General features: G+C 41.3%; 1 protein-coding gene across 1 annotated transcript in view; it reads left to right on the forward strand.

The window, feature by feature from the left end:
- LOC140459560 (scavenger receptor cysteine-rich domain-containing protein DMBT1-like) overlaps nucleotides 1–14,405 on the forward strand; it is a 48,740-nt gene that overhangs the window by 8,138 nt on the left and 26,197 nt on the right. The window contains exon 3 of the mRNA XM_072553806.1: nucleotides 13,575–13,757. Coding sequence (XP_072409907.1) covers nucleotides 13,575–13,757 — 183 coding nt within the window. The remainder of the gene's footprint in view (nucleotides 1–13,574; nucleotides 13,758–14,405) is intronic.

A 14,405-nucleotide genomic window follows, 5' to 3' on the forward strand; every position in this document is an offset into this window, starting at 1 on the left:
TGATCGAACACCAACTAATGCCACACTTGCGAACACGCAGAAAATGATATGATGCAGGTGTCATGATCCAGAATCCTGAAGCTACTGCAATGCCAATGAACTGGACAGTCGATGATTAACTGATGCAACTACTTAAAAGTAGTTATAACAGAACCACACAATAAAAACAAATATTATCCATTAGCTCCTCATTAATCTAACTCTAATTATCAAAAGTACTGTACATGACCAACCTTGTTCACCAATAGAATGCTGAGTTAGCTTCGATAAATTGATGGATTGTTCTCAGAAAATTATACTGCAATAAAACTAGATTCCATATTGAGGAAGCAACTTGATCAAAATAACATCTTTAACATAACTAAGCACACTAAATGCGATCAGACATAAGTTTTAAATCGTGGTCTAAAGGAGGAGACATATTTAAGCGATGAGTGTAGGGATGCAATTTCAGGCTAACCATGACTCTGGCAGCAACACCAGAGTAAATCAGGGATGCAAAAGAGACCAGAATTCGAGGAAGGCTAATATGTTAAGCACTTAAATCCAAATTGATTAAACAAATAAGAACTCGATACGACCAATGAAGTAGCCAACATTGATCAGTTAAATCGAGAACTGAATACCAATGCTGCTTTCATAACGCACAACTGGAAATCAGGACCAAGAAGCCTAAAAAAACCCATGATCAGACGACTAACACAGATTTTTCAGGTCACCCAACTCTGGCCTACCCAGAGTTGAAGTTGTTATCTATAAATGTTTTTCAAGCCAGAGGTTAAGATGGTGAAAATAATTCACCACATTGTGCAGAATTCAACATTCGAATGAAGAATGGCACCAAAACAGAGGAAGACTTCAGGTCTCCACAAAAATTAAATTAGATGTAGTGGAAACATCCAGATTTAAACTGTTCCTTCATAATTTTGGGAATATTTAATTAATGAATGGCCTGCATGTAGGCCCATCCAAATTGGGGATTCTGGCATCCTAGAAATGCCATAAAATGTGACTTTTAGAAACTCGAGTTCAATTAATGGATAGAAAATGAAGGTATTAAATGTAGAATTTGGATACTAGTTGGAAAGAGTGTGTTAACTGTTGTTTTTCCAAACCAACTTAACTTGGTGATTTGTCATTCAATGCATTTGTGGTATGCATACTATGAATAAAGCAACTTTGTTTCTGAGTGTACAACGTTCTGATCAATGATTGAACCCAAGCAAACAAACTGAATGGAGGTGTAGTGGACAGTGAAAAATGTTATTTCAATAAACAATGGGGCCTTAATCAGATGGGCCAATGGGCCAAGAGGGGCAGATGGAGTTAATTAAGATAAATCTGACCTGTTGCATTTTGGTAAGGCAAACAAGAACAGGACATATTCGGTTAATGGTAGGACACCAAGGAGTGTTGCAGCTGTGCAAGGAATCATGTGTTCAGTTCTGGTCTTCCTGCTGTAGGAAAGATGTTGTTAAATTTGAAATGATTCAGAAAAGATTTATGAAGATGCTGTTGGGATTCGAAGGTTTGAGCTATGGGGAGAGGCTGAATCGGCTGGGGCTTTTCCCTTTGAGCATAGGAGGATGAGGGGTGACCATATACTTGTTTATAAAAGGATGAGGAGCATGGAAAGAGTGAACAGGGAAGGTCTTTTTGCCAGGGTAAGTGAGTCCAGAACGAGAGGGCATAGGTTTAAGGTGAGAGGGGAAAGATTTTAAAAGGACCTGAGGGACAACATTTTCATGCAGAGGATAGTGCGTACATGGAATAAGCTGCCAGAGGAGGGGTTAGAGATGGTACAATTACAACAGTTAAAAGACATCCAGTTGGGTACCCAAATAGGAATGTTTAGAATGATATGGGCCAAATGCTGGCAAATGGGACTAGATTATTTTAGAATATCTGGTCAGAATGGACGAGTTGGACTGAAGTGTCTGTTTGTGTGCTTATAACTTTGTGATTCTCTGACTCTAAATGTCATCTAGTGCAGAAAATTCGAGCATAACTCATAGAAACTGGCACAATGAATGAAATGACTCTGTGACTCTGCAATAACACTTGCGAATAAGACTGACATCATAATTATACGCTGACATTGGTCATGAAATAACCAAGCACTACAAAACTAACCAAATACCTCCAAACAGCCTGGCAACTTGCACAACACTCATACATTGATCTAGTGATTGCAAATGTTGTGGGCTGGGCCAGAAACCCTCAATACTTTTTAAGAATGTAGCCCAGACCCTAACTTTTCCTTATTTAAAAGGCAGATGTGCAGTGGATATTCCAGCAGTAATGCAGCTGGTCAAACCACTCGCCTCTAAGCAAAACAGAATTTATTTACAGACTATGATTGAAACACAGACAAAAGAAAACAGAATTTAAAATAATAACTACTTGGAAACCCAATGACTTGAAATCGCAACTTAATGAAGGAGCTGTTCCAACACATACAACATCCCAAAATATACCCCTTGGCAAATGATAAATTCATTTTCAGGTTCTTACAGGCAAGAAAGATTGCAGACAGAAGGTTTGGAGCAAAGAACCATTTGTTTCCCCACAGTAACAGCTTCTCTGCTGCCAGCAGTTTTTGACTGCCTGCTAGAACGAACCAAAGTAGAGAAAAATCCTGAACTGACAGAACTGGTCATTCCCATGCCATTGTGTAAAGGGACCACTTCCAGACATATCAGCACCTCTGCCTTTGCGACCCCTCTCGAAAAAAGTACAAAATAAAGGGGCAGCATCATCTCACCTCTTCCATTAAGAAAAGATGAACCATCTATCCAAAGATGGCTACATTTTGACCCTTAGACTTATCATGTTAGTACACTACAGTACATATACATTAACTAAAATCATGCAAACATACACTACTACATTCTATTTCAGTCTGTTTAATATTGCCACTGAATGCCTCTCATCCAAGTCTCGATAATGCTTTAGCAATCATGTCTTCTTGTTCTGCCACATGTACAATTTCCAAATGGCTGCAATAATAAGCTCCAACTAAACAGTCTGGAACTTGCATCCTTAAATTGTTCCAAAAACTTTAATGGATAATGATCAGTATATATTATTGTCTCAGATACATTACTAGCAAAATAAATGTTGAAATGCTGTAACACCAACAACAAACTCAAAGTCTCCTTCTCCATTGTCAAATAATTTTGTTGATGAATGTTCAATTTCCTGGTGAAATATTCAATAGATCTTTCCATCTTCTCATAGTCTTCTTGTAAGAGTACAGCAATAACACCCACATCATTCACATCGACAGTCACCTTGAATGGCTTTGTGTAATTAGGTGTGGCTAATACTAGGGTGGTGGTTAACACAGTTTTCAGGCTGTCAAATGCGTTTAGACAGTGTGCCGTCCACTGAAATGTCCTGTTTTTCTTCAGTAATTCAGTGACTGAGCAAGTCACACTGTTAAAATTCGGTATGAATTTCTGATAATACCCCCTCAATTGTAGTAGGACTTGTAGTACCGCTCTTTGATGGTGTGGGAAACTCCCCAGTAACAGTTGTTTTTTTACATTCCGTGAGGTCATCTGTCCACGGCTGATAACATGGCCCAGGAAGATGACCTGGACTTTGGCAAATTCACTCTTAACCAGGTTTAGCACCAAGCCTGTCTTCTGAAGTCAAATGAATTATTCTGATACATGCTGCAAATGTTCCTTTCATTATTGTTGATATATACCACACAACTGGGTAATCCAGTAATGAAATTATTGATTAGTTTTTGAAATGTGCCTAGCACAACTTTCACACCAAATGGCATGACTTTAAATTGATATAGTCGAATCAGTGTTATGAAAGCTGAAACCGTCTTCACTCTTTCAGATAAAGGAACTTGCCAGTATTCTCTGAGCAAGTCCAATTTAGAAATATAAGTTGCTTGTCCAACCTTTTCAATACAGTCTTCCAAATCAGATATGAACCAGACTTTGTGACTGCATTGACATTTCGATATTACGCACATAATCATTGCGTACCATCTGGTTTTGGCACCATTACTATGAGGTGAGCTCCAGTCACCGCAATTCACTTCAGTTATGTTGTCTTGGAGTATGTGATCAATCTCTTTTTGAGCCTGTGCAAACTTTAGAGGGTTACACCTGTAAGGGTGTTGCTTAATTGGAACATTTTTCCCACATTTGCATCATGCATAATTAGACTAGTACTTCTCAGCTTATTTCCACATATCTCCCCATGAGATAGCAATAATTCTTTCAGGTCATTTCAATTTTCTTCTGGAAGGAAACACAAAACAAAAACTGACCACACGAGTACATGAACATTAGCTTGCCACTACCAAACACAACCAGCACTCTCATTTCCAAACATCAGAGAATGAAGGATCAAATTCAACTGGGATTATGTAGCTGTCCTAGCACAGGAAAAAGAGAGACACACCAGAGAATTCCTTGAAGGCTGGCACTCCAGTCGAAACTCAATCAATAGACACATTGAACTGGATGCTGTATACAAAACACTCAGACACAGAAGAGAAAGTACCAATAAACAGGGGCATAGGAACAGACCCCCAATACCTTATCAAAGACACACTGATGATGTCATCTAACAAGACTATAAAATGTTTGCAGAAAAACAGACCAGCTCAGCTAACAAACCCATGACTTCATCCACAACCTGAGCTACAAATGTTCTCAAGAACTCTAATGCTCTTTACTGTCTGATGCCATCTGTCTAACACTCCCTGTGTCTGGATGGTATGCAGTGCATTTGAAATGTTTTATTCCTAAACTGTCGTAACTTCCTTGAATAATCTTGATGTGAAGATTGACCCTTGATCTGATTGTATTTCTGTGGATAGTCCGTATCTAGTGAAAACATTGAGTAACTCTCCTACAATCCTTTTAGCTGTAACATTACAGAATGGAATGGCCTCTGGAAATCTAGTGGGCATATCCACTATTGTCACCAAATGCTGATTCCCACTTTTTGTTTTAGGTGAAAATCCTACTCATTCTTTGATTTCTCCTACAGTTTCAACTTTGTGACCTCATTATCACACAGTCAGGAAATATCTGAGGATATGCTTCCTGTAATACCTCAGTTGCCTGATCTTTCTCTATCTTTTCAACCACTGTAGGCATTACTTCTACCTGTTAACCAGCTATATCATGAGCAAGGATAAATTGTATTCCTGGAGCCAAGAGTGCCCCAGTACTCCTGCCTCCACTTCTTCACTCTTCCCTGGACACCTGCATACGTGAGCACTACTTGCCTCACCGTGAGTTTTATGTACGAGCACTTTTTTCTGGCAGTAGTTCTTCTGAGTTACATATCTTTTCTTTTTAACATCATGATCACGTATTTCTTCACCTGCTGATCCTGGCCAATGTGGGTAAACCTGACCTTTTATGTAAATGTCACTTCCTCCTTAAACATCCTCCAAACAGATTGTATATTCTGGTGCAGCTTTTTAGCCTCCACAGCTTTTTAGCTTTCCTTTACCATTCCAACAAAATTCACTGGCTTGTCCTATTTTCCTCCTTCTGTCTCCAAGAGTTGTCCTTGCAGAGGTTTATAAAATCATGAGGGGCATGGATAGGGTGAATAATCAAGGTTTATTTCCCAGGATAGAAGATTCCTAGACTGGGGTTAAAGTTGAGAATGGAAATAGTTAAAATAGTCCTAAAGGATATCTTTTTCATGTTGAGAGTGATGTGTATATGGAATGAACTGCTAGAGGAAGTAGTGAAGGTGGGTACAATTCCGTTTCAAAGGTATATGAACAGGGGTGCCAGAGGACGTAACAAGACTGAAAGTGTTTCCATTGTATCAGAATAGTGGCAGAGATAGATTAGGGTATTATAGAACTATCAGTCTAACATCAGTGGCAGAAATACTATTGAAAAGATAGTGAAGAAGAAAAGTAATCTCCATTTCTGGAGGCAAAGTTTGAAGATGTCAAGTATAGCTTTGTCAAACGGAGGTCAGTTAAAACCAAGGGAATTTTTCAAGGAGGTTACCAAGTTTGGATGGGGATGAGGCAGGTGATATCGTTCATATTGATCTCAGCAAGGCCTTTAACAGGTTCCCACATGGGAAACTGATAAAGAAGGGAAACATTCATGGGATTATTTTGGGATGTTGATTCCAAATTTGGCTTTGTGACAGGAGACAGAAGGTGGTGGCAGAAGGCTGTTTGTGTGATTGGGGCCCAGTGTGCAGTGGTGTAACTCAGGGATCAATGTTGGGTCCCTTGTTGTGATATTCTTAAATGAAGTAGATGAGAATGTGGGTTGGGGGTAGGTTGATAAGTACGTTGTTAGCATAAAGATTGGCTGGATTGTTGGCAGTGAGGAGGAAAGCCTTGGGTATAGGAGGACATAAATAAGTTGGTCGAGAGGCAGATCAGTGGCAGATGGAGTTTAAGAGAAACTTGTTGCATAATCGTTCCTCAGACAAGGGCACGCGCACTGCTGTACTCTCGCGCAACTCGTATGATGGTCGTCTTTATCTACAAACGTAAAAGTATCAATGACATACAACATATAAACATGACGTGAGGGTAGATAAATTTGCAAAAATATAAGAATCTTGGAATTTTTAACCACGCTGGGGTAACACAACACACAACACATTGGAGAAATGAAATCAGGTAATTAGCAGATGAAATCTTTCATGGTCGAGTAGGAAATTATGTATTTTGCAAGAAAGAACGACAGGGAGGTAAACAAAAAGCGTTCGTGACTTTAGATTCCCTTAAGCATGGAAACATGTCCACACCGACCGTCTGAACGGTAACCCACCTAGATCCAAGACCCTACATTTACCCCTGACTAACGCACCTAACACCACGGGCAACTCACCCGACCAGTACATCTTGGGATTGTGGGAGAAAGCCGGCGCACCAGGAGAAACCCACACAGGCAGTCACCCAAGACAGGAATTGAACCTGGCTCCCTGGTACAATGAGGGAGCAGCACTAACCACTGAGCCACCCCAAGGTCAATGGACACTTCACGATTGAGCATCCACAAAACAACTGGGAGCACAAAACAACTGGGACCACAAAACAACTGGGAGCACAAAACAACTGGGACCACAAAACACTTGTCAATCATAAGTGAGACATGAAATATACCTGACTCAACCCAGATAAATTAGTGGAGTATTCAACTCTCCACGTTTCTGAGCACTCAGGAACTGTTTCAGAATTTGTCACTTCAGCAAATGTCTAGATCGAACAGCTGATCTATGTGTGCAAAGAGAATGTAGTTCTCAGCAACTGACCCAGCATCTCAGAAAAACAAACACATTTGCTGACTTCTTTAAAGTCTTTGGAAATATATCACTGAAATCAGGCACAAGACACAAAAACTGACCCAAGAGCCTTCAACACACGCTGCACCTAAATCAACGATGCACCCAACATTTCACAGAATTGCACAAGTCGTGATGCCGGCCTCTGCAGGGACTGGGAGTCGATTTTAACATGTTCAGGTGACTCACAGCCATTTTCACTAATAAACGATCTCTTGCTATTTAACATAGCTGAGCCTGTTTATCGCAAATATGTCTGGGGAGTGATTCTCTCCAAAGTCTCGCTAAGTGATACACTCAATTTTTTGGCAATTTTGCCAAGAAGGTGCTATCATATTTCTGCTCCACAGTAAGCATATATTTATCCTGGCTTTCTCACTCTCCACTGGGGCTTGTGCTATAATGTGGTGAAATGATTTGGCAGCCGGATAAGAGACCCAACATAGATCGGGGGGAAATTGTTCTGAGCTGTCTGCAAAATGTGAGCAGGTGCCTCGGCCTGTTCTTTTTTCTTCTTGCGCGCTTGGGAAAGTTTAAACAGCACTCTGACACCTTGCTTCCCGATTCATAATGCAGGTGTCGCTCTGTCTTGTGTTTTGAATGATACTACAAGATTGTCCGGATAGATTCCCCCACAAATCGACAAAAAACACCAAGCAGGTGTAATCCCTGTTCTGCATGATTTAGTCCAATATTTATTAGGATATGGGCACACACTGAGCAGAGGGAGCAAAGTGCTTCGGAAATAATGGATTTGCTAATCGTGATCATGGTAATCAGGAAGAAAGTGAAGTTTAGCTGAAGTATGTGACCAACAGTGGCACCAGTGGGTCAAACCTGAATTCAAAGGAGCTGGGAAGGGAGAGGTGTATTGCCATTGGCTGGAATCACGCCTGGCACAAAGGAGGAATGTTTTGGATTTTGAATGTGTATTGTCTCAGCTGCAACATATCGCGACAGGATTTCCCAAGGAAAGTTATACAAGGCCAATTTTCTTTCGCCGCTTCCTCGAATACCTTCCCTCCATTCTGGTGATCACTGGTGTTGACATTGTGCTCATTCACTTTTGAAAATTGCTGACGATAATAAGATAAGCGATAAAAGAGCTAAGACAGCCAGACCTGAAATGCATTCAGGTGGTAACCATTGAGTGAAAAGTAATACTTGCACGGTGCAAGTGCCACATAATCACCATGTGTAAGAAAATAAAATTGAACTACCAGCCTTTAACATTCAATCACATCCCCACTGGACGTCACAGCCAACATCCTACTCATAAAGCAAACGAAACAGTCCACATTTTCGTCTTTCCATCGGTACGTATGCTTCACTGGCTAGATCAGCGTTTATTGTCCATCTCTAATTGCCAAAGGCAATTTCAGAATCAACAATATTGCTTTGGGTCTGGAATCACATGTCGATCAGTCCAGCAAAGGGTGGCAGATTTCCTTCCCTAAACGACATGACTGGAACAGATGGACATTTGCAACAACCAGCAGGAGTCACTTTAGACAAGCTTTTTCAACACAAAATCCAGATTTTTATTGAACTTTATCTGCTTTATTTGCATCTGCTGAAGTATGACTCAACCCACGTCCCCGAAACTTACGTTTGGCATTCTGAATGATCAGTCCAGTGACATTACCTCTGCAGCACCACCCCCGCTGTTATTTTGCAGTTAGTAAATCATAATCACTTTATTCGAATTCATCCCTTACCAAATGGAGCAAATTAAGGATGCCCGAGCAGAATTATCAATTCTCTATGTGTGGAGCTTTGACAAGTCTCAGTGCACTGACTTCTATATAAATGGACCCAATCCATTGATTTGCATCCTATCCACAATCTTAAATGTGCAGAACTTGGCGACAGTTTGTACCATAAACAGGATACAATGCGCCAACTCACTCATGATTCTGTGAAACAGAACTTTGTAAACAGGAAAGCTCCATCATTTAACTGATCAAAGATAGCAGACACACGATAAAACCACCACCTCCAAGATTCTCCTCCATTCACATGCCTGCATTTGCTAGCCTGGAAATACATGCAAACATGGAAATGTATGACTGTTTCTTTATTAAACCTGACAGCACCATGAGAATATCTATACCACATGAACTTCAGCATTTTAAAATTATGCCTTATTACTACTTTCTCAAAACAATAAGTAATGGTCTTTCCAGTGACACCTTCAGCCAGTGAAACAAAAACAGAAAGAAAGTCACGTGGACAGTAATGCGGGCCCTGTTCGTTCACAATACGCCTGATGATTTTAACCAGCGGAAAAAGTCAAAACAGCATTAGTTCCAACAGAAAACGCGACAAAAATAATGGGGACTTGCAAACTTATAAACGTCATTGATGACAAACGATCCTCCCGGAGGATATCTTAAAATAGATTTTAAAATCAAGGGAGATCTTACATGTATATTATCGAATTGACATTGGTTCCTTGAATCTCAGAGTAGAATTAATGTTCTTTAGTTAGTGAAAAGATCTTCAGGATACCCATGTGGAAGTATTGGCACTTTCAGGACTGACTGAATCCTGGCAGATGCATGGTAGCAATTGCAAATCTGTTAAAGCTCCAACTTATGAGAGAGTGTGAAACTGTTGCAATGACAGTTTTCTGTCAACAAACACCCCTTGTCTCCTATTCAGTGAATTGTGATGCTGTTTGGCAGCTGCAAAGGGGTGTGAGTTGATCAGATTGGTACAAAACCGGATACACCTGCAGAAACCAAGCAAACTGGTGCAGAGTTTATGGAAACCTTTGATGAACTTAGATCCCATTTTAAATTGACATATACAGAAGTTAGCCACTGATATCGTTCCATCATGCATTTTTTTGTGATCGAATCAGAGCGAGTTAACCATTTAAATCACACTCCCTACTCAACCTGGCTTTTATTTACACACGAGGGCATTGCGGTTGCATTAGCCAAAAGAATGCGAGCGGCTTAGTCGCTGACTTCTGAGCACTACTGCCTCACAGTGCAAAAGACTACTGACTGTGAGGAGCTTGCACATTCTTCCTGTGTCTGCGTGAGTTTCCTCAGGGTTCCCTGGTTTCCTTCCACAGTCCGATGATGTGCAGGTTAGATGGATTATCCATGAGAAATGCAGTGAAAAAGGGATAGGGTAGGGCATGTTACTGGGTGGGATGCTCTTCGGAGAATCGATGTGACGCGATGGGCTAAATGGCCTGCTTCCACACTATAGGCACTCAGAACTCAGATGCAGAAAGCAGCATCTTTCACTTTATTCACAGGGGGAATTGATTTATTGTTTTACTCTCCGAGTTATTCGTTCTGATTTGCTGTCGTTTTCTGTTAACCATTTAGGAAATTCAACAAGATTTGTGGACTTTTGGCTTTCGATTCATTGCTCGAAGGGATAAGCATTTGTAAACACAGTCTGCATGTTACCCCTCCCGCTACACCTCATCCCAACGCAAGCGTGTCTTGTGGTGCAGTGTCTGTGTCCTCCAAAGGCCAGGACATCGGGTTCAATTCCCAATTGCCCCCAGACATGTGGTATAGCGCTCAGGAACAGGTTGACAAAATATGTGAAGATTCCCGCAAGGCCAGGTGCTTCCTGTTAGTTCCACACAAAAGCAAAAGAGATAGAGTTTCATGAAACTCTGAGGGCTGCTTTCAATGCATTCAAGTTTCGGTTGATTCCAACTGATCCTATGTTTATTTTGGAAAAAAAACCCCGTGCTCTTGGATGTTTCGTGGGAACACAACTTGTCTCATCAATGGCAAAAACGGAGGCTCTGATGATTGTAACTGTTTTTTTCTTCCCCGGAGTCTCCCTGAGTGTTCCTGTTTCTTCAAGTACTTAGCAAGTTGCACTTTAAAACTACACAGTGTGTTGTGTAGCTCTGCAGCATTTTTGAGATATATGATTCGGACACACTCCGGCTTTCCCGCGGAAGTGACTGCCTTCGACGTCCAATGGCGTTTGGCTAAATCTGCCATTCGGGAAACCATTTTTCAGCTCTCCACATGCAGACTTTGCAACAAGTAGGTTGGGAAGGACTGCAATCAAACTCAGTGGGAAGGGGTGTGTGAGGGGAAGGAGGGACAGTTTTGCTAGGTATTTGATTTTGATTACCACTTTTAGGTGACAAATTTGCCATATTTCCATCCTTTCCTGGCCAATCTTTCATCACCACTACAGTTCAAACTACTCGGTGGCGGTTACAGGTAAAACCACTCGGTGGCAGCACCAGTTTCATTGCAGTCACAAATATTAATCTGCACCTTTATATTTCCAAACAGATGGAATTCTATCTACTGACGAGTAATCACGGAGAGTTCAGATTAACGTGTTACATATAACTGCAGCATGATGTTGTATCTGAAGTCGATCGCCACTCCAAATGCACACTGACCTGTACAAATTTGGTCACCCTCTCAGCTAAAATCCGGCAGGTGACTGACTTGGAAAGAAATTGTTTTGGAGTGGTCGTTACCTTCCATTTTGCTGTCTGTGTCGGAGAGCCACTTTCAAGCGGATGAACCATTTGTTCATGTGCAGTGTTTGGTAGAGACAGGAAGTATGATTCAAACTATGTGACCCTCGGTGCCTTACCATCCAATTCTGTTCTGTCTATTCTGTTTCCATTCCCCGTTCATTTGTCCATCAGAAAGTGAGTGCGTTCACTTTCATCCGTTGCAATTCAAACGATCATATCATAATGAAGGACGTCATTTTGAGAATATTGTGTACAGTCTGAAATCCACAGTGCGGAAGGGATATGATTGCATTAGGGAGTGTGTAGAGGAGATTTACCAGGGCGTAGCCTGGGCTGAGTTCCGTTCTGAAGCGAGATTGGACAAATTGGAGTTGCTAACGTTGGACTCCCGTGACGGGAGTCTTGAATGGGATGGAAAAAAATTAAGAGGTCATAGACAGAGTAGACAGTATGGAATCTATCCCCTTGATGGAAAGATCAACGGTCAGGGGATGTAGATTTAAGTTAAGGAGCAGGAGATTGGGAGGGAATCTGAATATTTTGTTCATTCATACAGGGGATGGTGGGAATCTAGAACCTATTGCTTATAAGTGTGGGAGGGCTGAAACTCTCACAAAATTGAAGAAGTATTTTGATGTGCACTTGCGATCCCCAAGCATGCAAGGCTATGTTCCCGGTGCTGGGAATGCGGTAACGATGGTTGGGCAATTATTTATGAGTGGCCCAAACCCGATTGGCTGAAGGGCCTTTTTCAGTGCTGTTCAGGGCTCCATGAATCCAAAGTGACGTCTACAAATAGGGCTGACGTAGTTGGAGATGTGACTGGGTTCCCAAGTCATTGCGATGTTGTGAAAGCAAAAGCATCACCAGGAAAGGAGATGGGACTTCATTAAAAAGGGGCAGCCGCCATTGGATTGACGCTGAATGTAACTCGTTCTGTGAGGGACGGATAAATAAATCTCCCCAAGTTGGATAAGCGATACCCAGCAACAGAGAGAACAAACAAAATGTCAGAAAGAACAAGGCCATAAAAGCGATAATTAAGCAGCTTTAAAAAGAAAGTCGAATTATCATTTTAAATAATAACTGACTGAAAGAAATACCTAATACGTTTTGATGACTCAGATGCGAAAGTTGCATTTGGCATTCTGCTGAAGTCGATAAAAGTGACTTCTACTTGATACAGGGTTACCAGGCCAAGGGACAGGACAGGTTGAGGGAGCAATGGAAAAATGGGTATGAGTTCCTTGGTTTGTAAATGCCGGTGTTTCTCAGAAATATAAGTAAAACGAACTGAACCTTTCAAATCAAGGGCTGGCTGAGCTGGAGCTTTATAATTAGATAATTTTGGGAACTGCACTGTCGGAAGGTGTCAGACCTTTGGAGAGGGTACAAAGGAGGTTTAGTCAGAAGATATATTGGATAAGAAATTACAGTTTTGCTGAGAGATGGAAGGTGCTCGCATTGCCCCATTTCGATAAAAATGATGGAATCAAATTATTTGATGTAATTGCAGGGTGATGGAGAAAAGCTGACTGTATGAGAACAACACTTTCAACTGGGCCAGGCCGAACAGTTTCTTTCCATCCGTGTGAGTCAGGATTCCTGATTGGTGACTGACTTCCACACAAACGGCTCACCCCACTGACCTCTCATTGGTATTTAGAACCGCGCTTCATTGCATCATGTCATGCCTGCATTACATCCCATTGGTGCGATTCACCACCAAATGCAATTCATGATTCACACTCGTCAGAATCTATTGGTTGTTTGGAAGGGAGCAGTACTTTCTCTGAAAACGTGTCAAAGAATCAACTTCCACAACAGTCGGAGTGTCAGGAGGTGGTGAAAGAACTGCTCTTATTTGCAATCGGCTATTTTCAAAGTGAATCTCTGGGTGCTGTTGCCCGAAAGATGTTGCTGTCTTTTCTGGCCCTGATTCTGCTGCAGCTTTTGAACTGTAAGTTTTTAGATTGCTTGCTACATTCTGTTATCCGCTGGTCATTGCGGAAATGCACGCATCATTGACATAATTACCTATCTTTCCCAGAGAACGCATTGATCTGACGCAAAATACATGACACTTTCATATATTCGAATTCTGTTATGCCGATTTTAATCAGGTAGCTCGAGTTCGCTGTCTTTAGCGGCTGCTTGCATTTATGAAGGATGCGAACTGAAGACACACATCTCCTCGAACTATGTAAACCGAGTCTGTTAAAACGGTGTCGGTCGCTGAGTGCATACGGTGTGCAGCTTTCAGGAGTATAGACGCAGAAAATGGATCGATTGTTTTCAAATGCTGACCAGATATCCTAAATTAATCTAGTCCCATTTGCGGGCATCTAGCCCATATCCCTCCACATTTTACCGTCCACATACCGATCCAGATGCCTTTTAAATGTTGTCATTGTCGCAGCCTCCATCGCTTTCACTCAAGTACTGTAATTGCAGGAGATCTGAAAATCAAACACAGAGCGCTGTAGAAACTCAGCAGGTCGGACAATATTTCGAGATAGAGAAGCAGTTAATTTTTTTGTCGAATCCTATAGCACGCTACTTTGAAGCATCTTTCTTTTGAAAGTAGAGCAGAGTCTGATTGAACTTG

The sequence above is a fragment of the Chiloscyllium punctatum genome, chromosome 35 (assembly GCF_047496795.1).
Source record: "Chiloscyllium punctatum isolate Juve2018m chromosome 35, sChiPun1.3, whole genome shotgun sequence".
NCBI classification, from domain to species: Eukaryota; Metazoa; Chordata; class Chondrichthyes; order Orectolobiformes; family Hemiscylliidae; genus Chiloscyllium; species Chiloscyllium punctatum.